Here is a 9,982-nt window from a genome sequence, read left to right as displayed (position 1 = left end):
ACAATTCATACAGTGATGGTCTTTGCCCATCATAGTATGGCACATCAAGTACAGGAAAAAAAGTGCCTTTCTCTTCCCTGAAATCAAAGCAGCTCCAAGTCATGTCCTGAATGCAGATGTTACTTTGCAGCCAGCTTCATTCTTCCATACTAGAACTGCTTGGCCAAGAAAACCGCTGTCACTGCACAACCTCAAAATAAAATCTGTAAACCAAGGCTCCTAGGAAGGAATGGGGGTAGAGTACCAACACTAATTCCTGTAATGCCTACTTATTCTCAGCAATCTTACCATCAACTGCTGCCAAAGTTTACAAGGACAGGTGTTCTCATCCATACCCATGACGGCATAGTAGAATTGCCCATGCCTCGATTACCCATGCTACTGGAAGGGAGGCTCTTTAGCACCACAGTGAATAACACTACACTATGGCTAATACAAAGGACCACTTGCCATGTTGTTTTAAGGTGCATTTTAAAATATTTTATGTACATACCTATCGACAATTCTGTACATGTAGCATACACATTTTATGCATGTACAACAGGCAAGGGTCTAGTGAGAGGCTCCTACTCTCTACCATATGTTAAATGTGCTTGTCATCACAAAATTTGTGAAGAAGCCATTCAGGATCTCAGTGAAATCAGATGTCAGTAATAACCTACCTCTAAGGGTTCGGATGGTTTAGAATCAGCCTATACACACAAGTAAAAATATAAGATAAAGTAGTAATGCAATCTTATTGCAGAACAGTATGTAGCATTACAATAGCAATTTTCGTTAATGATACATTTGACTCTTCTATCTGTAATTGCGAATGTTTATGCAAATACATCAGATGAACACGTTGTTGCCTTTTTAAAAATCTTGCCATAATTTGGACACAATTCTATGCACTTTTGATGCACAGAAACAGAATACATACTCATAACCAAAAATTCAATGGGTGTGGGTGTTTTAACCCATGGCCTCTGTTTATTCCTGAGGTTTTACTAACAGGCAGAACTGCTCCTATCCATGAAGCTCTACATATTAAATTATAGTGGCATGTTACAAACAAAAGGATCTGCACATTCCTGCTCCTATTACTGAAGACATACCATCAATCCTGGAGAACATAAGAACAAAAGATTTTATAACATTCTCTTATTTGAAATAAACTTGTGGGGCCTGACTATGTTGATGAATACTGGGGAGTGGGGCGGTAAATATGCATTGAAATCTTAAATGGGAGTGACTAGAGTGGCAATCAGTGGCAACAAAGCAGCAAAAAGTATTAGAACTGACTGCAAACAAGCCTCTCCTTACAGATTGTTGCATTATGTCTGATCACTCTCACCCTAACCAGCTTCATTCCTTAATTTTTTAAAAATTACCTGCATTTTGTTACCTATGTTTCCATGCAATCTTTACTTTGGTTGTTAACTTCAATCAACACTCTACTGCCAACTCATAAAAGAGATATTTCTGTCAGTGTGCTGTCCCTGAGAGAAGTTCTCATTCTTGTAGCATTTTTGTGGGTCAAACTTTTTATTCTAATGCAAGAGAACACTTTTCAGAATAAAAGGAACATCCCAACATTTTAAGAAAAATCAAAATTAAATTGGCCAAAGCAACTCTTCTAGATTTACTTTCAATGCCAATCTTCACAGTAGTTTTCTCCAAAGTAAAAGTATTCTATAACAAGTCACTTCTACAGCCCAGAAACCCCTGAGTGGTGCAGTTGCATTTCTTCTGTTTAAGGCTGCTGCTAGTAGAATTCATACTAAAAGACTGGGGGTAGGAGAATCTTGGATAGCAGCAGGATTCCTAACAAAATACTTCATTCCAGCCCCTTTATATCTGCTAAAAGCAGCAAAGTGTAAAGTAGATAGGTGACCCAATAACTACGGAACCTAAGTTTGAGAGCTTGTCTCAGACAGAGAAAGTCAGATGTCATCACTGAAGGTCTTTTCCCCAGAGATATTCTCTGCTAACTACGCTCCCCACCCTACTCCCCCCCCCCAGTAGCAGCCCAAAGCATAGACACAAAGAATCCACCAGTGGGGAGGGCATAGGTCCAGTAGCCACAGGAAGTAGAAAGAACTGCTACATTTCCTACGTCATGTTTCCAAGCTCAAGAGGTCCTGCCAGTCCTCCTCATTTTCACACTTGCTCCGGTTTTTGAAAAACAGCTTGATCAGCCTCTGTGCTTCTTCTTTCACTGGAAAAATAAAGAGTAATAAACAAGACAATGCTAAGCAAGCGCTCACTCACGTCACTGCTGGCTATAGTTTTGTTTACAAGACTACATGGAAAAGAATCTGCATTAGCCTCCCTTCTCTGCCCTAGCCACACAAATTGTTACCAGTTTGAAGCTGAAACTCTTCCAGTGACAAATGCTGATTACAGAATGTAGGAGTTCTAAAAAACTGGGGAATACACTGTATTGAGGCAATATAAAGAATGAGAAAGGACTGAGAGCTCCATGGTGGAGTATGTGCTTTGCAAGCAGGAACCTAGGTTCAACCACAGCATTTCTAAAATGGCTGAAAAAAATCCTCATCTGAAATTCCAGAGTGCCACTGCCACTTGGGTAATACTGACTCAGATGACCAATTTGATGTGGTGTGAGGCAGTTTCTTGCACAATCAATTTTGGCCCACCTAAGGGGCAATAGTCAAAATTTAAGATGGCTTCTTGAGAATTACACTTTATGAAAAACTCTGCATAAACACCATGCAGTTACCACAACTTACAGACATGATTTACACCACTTCAAAAAATTTCTTCAAGTGCTAAAAATCAGCACATTTTGGGGCTACACAGAGCCCACGCCACGTTGCACAAGAGATAGGCCATTCCTTCTCACCCATCTAAGAACTCACCCATTCTGCGCAGAGGATTCTTGTCTGCAGCCAAAAGGTGAGAGATGTGCCGGGCAAACCCCTTAAACAGATCCTGTCAATTAGGACGAAAAAAAGCATAGGTATAGTGAAGGTCTAACATGCAATTTTATTTTTATGCAACATGCAGTTCTATATGCTAACCAAGGTATCTGGATACTGGAACAACATTATACATATCATATGATTACACATGTAGAGATCACCATGTGAGGTGCTACACAAACAGAAAGTGCACCTTAACCACTTAAGAAAACATGAAAGATCAAACTCATATGAATTGCTGGTAGCCCAAATGAATGGAGACTTGAGCTTTACTAAAACTGGAAATGGACAAAAATAAATGTTTTGGTCTCTCAACAGTATATTGCTCTGATACTGCACATATACTTCTGTAAGCCAAGTCAAAGAGGTCTTTGTGAAAAACTATACAGTCCTCTTATCATTATGCCAGATGAGTGACTTGGGGACCCAATAATTTATTATTATTATTAAACTTTATTTATGAAGCGCTGTAAATTTACACAGCGCTGTACATGCAATCTTTTTAGTTAGACGGTTCCCTGCCCTCGGGCTTACACTCTAAAAAGACATGACACAGAAGGAGAAGGGAGTGGTGGAGGGAAAGGGTAAGAGGTCCAGCAGTTCCTCTCTACCTCCGAGGCCTGGACCAAGGCAGATGGACTGGAGGGAGGGCTCGGCTTCATAATGGATGGTTAATCATTTTCCAGGGAAAATACATACTCTCAAGTAGGATAATGCATATACAGTACATAGCAATACAGGAAATGGTTTGATAAACAGGCACCAAAAGAACATCAAGTAGTAAGCGACAATTATGCAATGCCTGGGAAGGCTTCTCTGAACAGGATGGTTTTCAACTCCGTTTTGAAGCTGGTTAAAGAAGTGATGGCTCTTGCTTGTGGGGGAAGAAGGTTCCAGGAGTGAGGGGCAGCAAGTGAAAAGGGGCGAATCCGGGATGGGGCAGAGGAAATCCTGGGCTGAGACAGTAGACCTTGACTACCAGAACGGAGGGCCCTGGTGGGAAGGTGAGGAGAAAGAAGGTCAGATAAGTAAGGAGGGGCCAGTCCATGGAGGGCTTTAAATGTTGACAGCAGGAGCTTATACTGAATGCGGAAATGGAGGGAGAGCCAGTGAAGGGATGCCAGCACAGGAGAGATGTGGTCAGAGTGGTGGGTGGAAGTGATAATGCGTGCAGCTGAATGCTGGACAGAGATTAAAGGATGGAGGTGAGAAAGAGGAAGTCCAGCCAGGAGGACGTTACAGTAATCAAGTCGTGAGATCACTAGGGCATGGACCAGGATCTTGGCAGTAGAGGCAGAGAGAAATGGTCGGATTTTGGCAATATTGTACAAAAAGAATCTACAAGCCTTGGCTGTGGTCTGGATCTGAGGGATACACGACAGAGAAGAGTCAAAGATAAAACCAAGACTGTGGGCTTGCTGGACTGGTTGAATAGAAATGTTGTCCACAGAGACAGAAAAGGAGAGTTGAAGGGTGGGCTTAGGAGGAAAGACAAGAAGCTCAGTCTTGGACATGTTGAGCTTCAAACGCCGATGGCGCATCCACTGCGAGACAGCTGTGAGGCAAGACGAAACTTGCTGTTCAAGGCTTGGAGAAAGGTCAGGGGCAGAAAGATACAACTGGGTGTCATCGGCGTACAGATGGTAGGAAAAGCCAAGAGAGCTAATGAGTTTTCCTAAGGACAGTGTGTAGAGAGAAAACAGAAGGGGACCCAGAACAGAGCCCTGGGGAACTCCAACAGATAAGGGAGCAGGAGAAGAAGTCTGGCCCCCTGCAACTACTGCAAAAGATCTGCCAGACAAGTAAGATTTAAACCAGTCGAGAACAGAGTCTGAGAACCCAAGGTCAGAAAGTATATCAACTAGAAGACAGTGATCAACAGTGTCAAAGGCAGCAGACAAATCAAGAAGGATGAGTACAGAGTAAAGGTCATTAGCCTTGGCCTGTAAAAGGTCATTCGAAATCTTAGTGAGAGCTGTCTCAGTAGAATGCCTTGGGCGGAAACCAGACTGAAAGGGATCGAGGATGGAGTTGGCTTCAAGAAACTCAAGACAGCGCGAATAAACAACCCGTTCCAAAACCTTAGAAAGAAAGGGAAGAAGAGAAATCGGACGATAGCTAGACAAAGAGGAGGGGTCAAGAGAAGGTTTTTTCAGAATTGGGGAAATGAGAGCATGTTTGAAGTCCGAAGGGAAGGAGCCTGTAGAGAGAGAGAATGAAGATATGGAAAAGCGAGGGCAGAAAGGAGGGAGCTATAAGGCAACTGCTTGCTAAAAAAGGCAAGCTATTGCTGTAATGGGGTGACACTCCAGAACTGCTGGAATGACATCATCACTACATATCAAATGCAGATGATTGAGTTGAGAAGAATAAATCAGACAGGAATCCAGGTCAGAGCTAATATACCTTAGAATGCCTCTTTCCTTCCTACTAGGAACTTGTGAAAAGCCTTTGAAAATTACATCAAGCAGTGAGGCAGGTATATGACAAGAGTTCAAAAGAGAAATAATTGTTGCCAAATGTACATCTTTCCTCAGTTCAATATACTCATGATAAACGCTCATCTGAAAGAAGCTCACTGAAGCAATGAGGAAGGACAATATACTTTCCAGCCACGGTCCTAACCTTACCAGGTAGTCAAGAAATTGGCCCAAAACTGAAAAAAAAAACCTGTTTAAAAGGCAGCATGGAAAGCAAAGATTATTTTTCAGTTTCTTTTCAAATGAAAAAAAACACACACCTGTGGCTCATAACTCACCTTGGTAGCAAATCTCCCATCTTTGTAGAAAGGGGTCAAGTACTTCACAACAATATCAGCGGTTTCTTTAAGTGATAGTGCCTTTGTAGGTGGCTGTATGGTTTTGGTGGTTCCTTCTTTATCAACCTGTGCTAGGTTTGGATCAAAAGTGACTTTCTTTTTCACTGGTCCCCCAGCTTTTCCCTCCGACTGCAACAATATGGATGGTGTGGTTATCATTCTGAGCCTCTTTTCAGCAGGGCTCTCCAGGTCCTTGAGAGAGATACAGAAACTAATGAAAGAAACATCATGTAGCTAAAAACTAAGTAGATTTTCTAAAAACAACTACTGTACACCCCAAACACACCCAGTCTCATCCGGTTTTGACCAGTCAGACCTGGTTAATACCTGAATGGGAGACTACTAGGATAAACCAGAGATCTCCAGGTTGGAGCTAGGAAAGCATCCTGCCTGAAAGCCATCGCTGCCAGTCAGAGATGGCAAAAGTAGATGAGATGGACCTGATGGGTCTGACTCAGGGTAAGGCAACTTCGTATATTTCTATGTGCATGCCAGTGCTACATTTTGTGTGCAGCAGATTCTCACTTCTTTGTTTGTGCTTTCCTAAAGTCAAGAAGGATGTCTCTAAACCTTTTAAAAGACGGCATATAAGGGAACAAAGCCAGAGGTTTGTCTCAATGATTCCCAGTAAAAACTACCTAAGCTATATAAAACACCTATACACATGCGATTGGGCATCTGAATGTATACGATAGATCAGAGGAGGCAGATATGAGGGAATAGTTTAGCTGTCTCAAACCAGGTTGAATGTAGATTTTAAAATGTGGTGGGAATCTGAATTCAATTTACTGAATTTCATTGACTGAAGCAGAATGGGCTAAAATCTGGATGTCCCACCATTTAAATCCCTCTAGGGAACAGGAGATTATAACACTGCATAGATTGTATTTAATTCCTTGCAAACTGTCTTTATCCTCACTCTGTTGGAGAGAGTATAATAAACTATGTTCTTTATATGTGGTTATTTTGCCTATTAGTTAAAAGCTTTTGGAGAGAGATCCTTAATTTTCAGTCCACAGACAACCAACCTGCATTATTATGTGAGGCTATACTCCTGCTGTCCATTTTCACTGCAGCAAATGACAAACTGCAGCATAAGGAACTCATTACACTTTTATTATTGGTGGCAAGACAGGAGATTGCAAAATGTTAGAGAATACTAGAAGTGTTCAGTTATTCAGCTTGGTTAAACAGAGTTTGGTTTATGACAGAGAATTATCCTATCAAATTAAAACTTCTGAAGGATTAACCCAGGCATCGGCAACCCACGGTCCGTGGGCCGGATCAGGCCCGCTGAGGCCTTCGGACCGGCCCCAGGCCAGTCCTGCCGCCGCCATAACTGCGGCGGCGCCTTTGGCTGCTTATGTGGCCAGCCATCCACCTACCTCCTCCGCCTCCACAGCCCCCAGGAGTTCCTTGCCTGCCGAGCTTGTGTGCGCACGCACACACGCAGGGGGCTCACAAAGAGCAGCTCCTTCCCTTGAGGCTGGCTTGCTAATAGGAAAAGGCTGGGGACGGGGCTGTTTCCAGCCCCAGTCGACCATTGGCCAGTCCCAATGGGAAGGTATGGCTTCCCAGGAGGAGGAGGAGAAAGAGGAGGAGCACTGAGCTCAAGCCTCTCCTGGAAGAGCGGGAGGGAAAAGGGCCATTTCCGGGTGCTGTTTGGCACCGAAAATGAAAAGAAAAAGGAGGAGGTAGGTAGCCATTTCCAACATGTATCTTCCTCTCCTGTATTGTTCTTGGCCCCATCTGTGTGTGTGCCTTTTTATTTTCCTGCCCCGTGTATTGTTGTTGTGGTTGTTGAGTGGGTTTTTGGCTCCATCTGTGTGTGTGCCTTTTTATTTTCCTGCCCTGTGTATTGTTGTTGTGGTTGTTGAGCAGGTTCTTGGCCCCATCTGTGTGTGTGCCTTTTTATTTTCCTGCCCCGTGTATTGTTGTTGTGGTTGTTGAGTGGGTTCTTGGCCCCATCTGTGTGCATTTATTTTCCCTTTTCTGTATTCTTATTAACCAAGGGCAAATTCACTTCTTGTTAAACCACCTTGACATGTTCAGTATGCATAGCCATGTTACCCCATGTTAAGTATTAAACCCAAAGGGTTTGGTTATGCAATAAGCTTCTCTGTCAGGGATGCTTTGATTGAGAGTTCCTGCATGGCAGGGGGTTGGACTGGATGGCCCTTGTGTCTCTTCCGACTATGATTTTATGATTCTATGAAATTTGCAAGAACCCATGGTAAATAAAGCCACGTGAAATGCTCAAATGTGCTGTCATGTGTGTTTTGGAATGAGGAGGGGGGTGGTTTGGCCAGAAAGGGAAGTACATTTCTGCCATATGTCTAGGAATAATGCCAAAATGTCCTCCATTTTGATCATGCCTAAAAAAAGCAGCAACTTTTTTTCACATGTCCTCCATTTAAAAAAATATATCCTACATTTGGAAAAATGTCCTACATCTGTCCTGGTTTGGAGACAAATTTTTTGGCTTCAGTCCCCCAGTAGTCTGAGGGACAGCAACCCGGCCCCCGGCTCAAAAAGGTTGCCTACCCCTGGATTAACCAATCTAAACAAGTTTACTCAAAAATAGTTTTTTTGTATTTTTGCATACTCTGAAACTGCACCATTTGGTCCTTTTGATATTTCAGATTTTTATCACAATTTATATAGCTAGGAAAGTATCTTATTTGCCCTAATGTTTTCTTGTGCTCATTGTTCTGGTTTTTTGTTTGTTGTATTATGTTGCAACTTAAAAAAAGATGCATCTACATCTATACTGTAATTTGCTGCAGTCCTCTGCCAGAGACACAGGACTGGAGGACTGAGGGTTTCCATCATGTATTGGTGGTGCAGTGGTTAAATGTCTATACTGCAGCCACTCACTCAAAACCATAAGGTTGCGAGTTCAATACCAGCAAAAGGGCTCAAGCTTGATTCAGGCTTGCATCCTTCCGAGGAGGTTGCTAAAATGAGTACCCAGATTGTTGGGGGCAATTAACTTACAGTTGTAAACCACATAAACACTGTTAGTTCAGTATGAAGTGGTATATAAATGAACCTGTTTGTTTGTATTTAAAAAATCACATTCATTTGGAAAAGTGAAGAAAAAGTTCAAGAAGTATAGATAGGTCCCTAAGAGGATCCTGATTACAAACACAGGCCCAGCTGAGAAAAAGAATGTTGTTTGTTGTCATCTATGTATCTGCTACTCCAGCAATCTCACTTTGTATAACCACATTCCAAAGGCAACATCTTAGTCCCATTTTAACAGCTGTAAGAGAGTCTTCCTAAAGTTCCTGCAAAATGGCAGGAGAGAAAAACTCAAAACAGGGGACATTTATGTGTGGGAGAGGAAGCAACCACTAAAATGATATTAACAACAATATCTCACCTCAGTTGATCCTGGTCTCTTTCCACTACGGTTTTCATAACTGTTGGCCATTTCCTCTTCAATCAAAGGTTTAGCACAGCTAGGGAGATGAATAATCAGAGAAACCTACATGAGTACTGATTTATAATGAGGAAGGAAAACCCACCTATTTTAAACTGTTTAGTTAAGTGATTTTCCATAAGTGGCCCATGAAGTAGGTGAGAATAGGTTTCGATGAACTGATAAATTCTGTAAGAGTTTCTGCAATAACTACAGATTTCATCTAGAAACCATCTGCAGCCACTTTAGCCACCCATCCAAAGGAATCTCTCTCACCCTTTTATGATCTCTGCACCAATTAATTAGATAATCAATACTGAGGAAATGCCTGACCTAGACCTACAACTCCAGCTTCAGTTTGTAACAACGTATTCACATGAATGCGAAGTCAAAGGCTTTCACATGGCTTTTCCACTGGCATTTATATTCAAATTAGCCTCAGACAATTATCTGGATTTGTCTGCTGGGAAACCCCCCTCACCCTGAATTAATTAGACACCCTGAGGCCTTGCCATTCAACAACAGAACAATACACAGATTAACGTGTAAACCACTTCCTCTCAACCAACAGTATATATATCCCACTCTCTTCCACGCCAGCATTCCCTGCTGGCAAAACATCAGGAAGAAACTATTCTAGAACATGGCCTCATAGTCCAAAAAACCTGCAAAAAAGTATGAATGCCATCCATGAAAGCCTTTGACTTCACAGGTTATGAATTATCCCTTCCTCCTCCTTCAACTTTCAATATATTGTTTCCTAAACTTCCACTAATAGAACACCACCTGGAAGGCAAGCAATAATACCACTCA

The 9,982-nt window shown here is 42.2% G+C and overlaps 1 protein-coding gene across 3 annotated transcripts in view; it reads right to left on the bottom strand.

Annotated features, from left to right (window-relative positions):
• Positions 1-1,508: 1,508 nt before the first annotated feature.
• RECQL5 (RecQ like helicase 5) overlaps positions 1,509-9,982 on the bottom strand; it is a 72,814-nt gene continuing 64,340 nt past the window's right edge. For all 3 annotated transcript variants that reach the window (XM_089536151.1, XM_089536169.1, XM_089536160.1), the window contains 4 exons: positions 9,131-9,209; positions 5,686-5,937; positions 2,865-2,937; positions 1,509-2,200 (listed from right to left, as the gene is read on the bottom strand). In XM_089536151.1, coding sequence (XP_089392277.1) covers positions 2,100-2,200; positions 2,865-2,937; positions 5,686-5,937; positions 9,131-9,209 — 505 coding nt within the window. In that variant the 3' untranslated portion in view covers positions 1,509-2,099. The remainder of the gene's footprint in view (positions 2,201-2,864; positions 2,938-5,685; positions 5,938-9,130; positions 9,210-9,982) is intronic.

The sequence above is a fragment of the Sceloporus occidentalis genome, unplaced genomic scaffold (assembly GCF_023333645.1).
Source record: "Sceloporus occidentalis isolate IW3139 unplaced genomic scaffold, rSceOcc1.0.p SCAF_1, whole genome shotgun sequence".
Taxonomy (NCBI): Eukaryota; Metazoa; Chordata; class Lepidosauria; order Squamata; family Phrynosomatidae; genus Sceloporus; species Sceloporus occidentalis.
The sequence above is the reverse complement of the archived record's forward strand: the minus strand, read 5'-3'. Positions and strand labels throughout refer to the sequence as shown.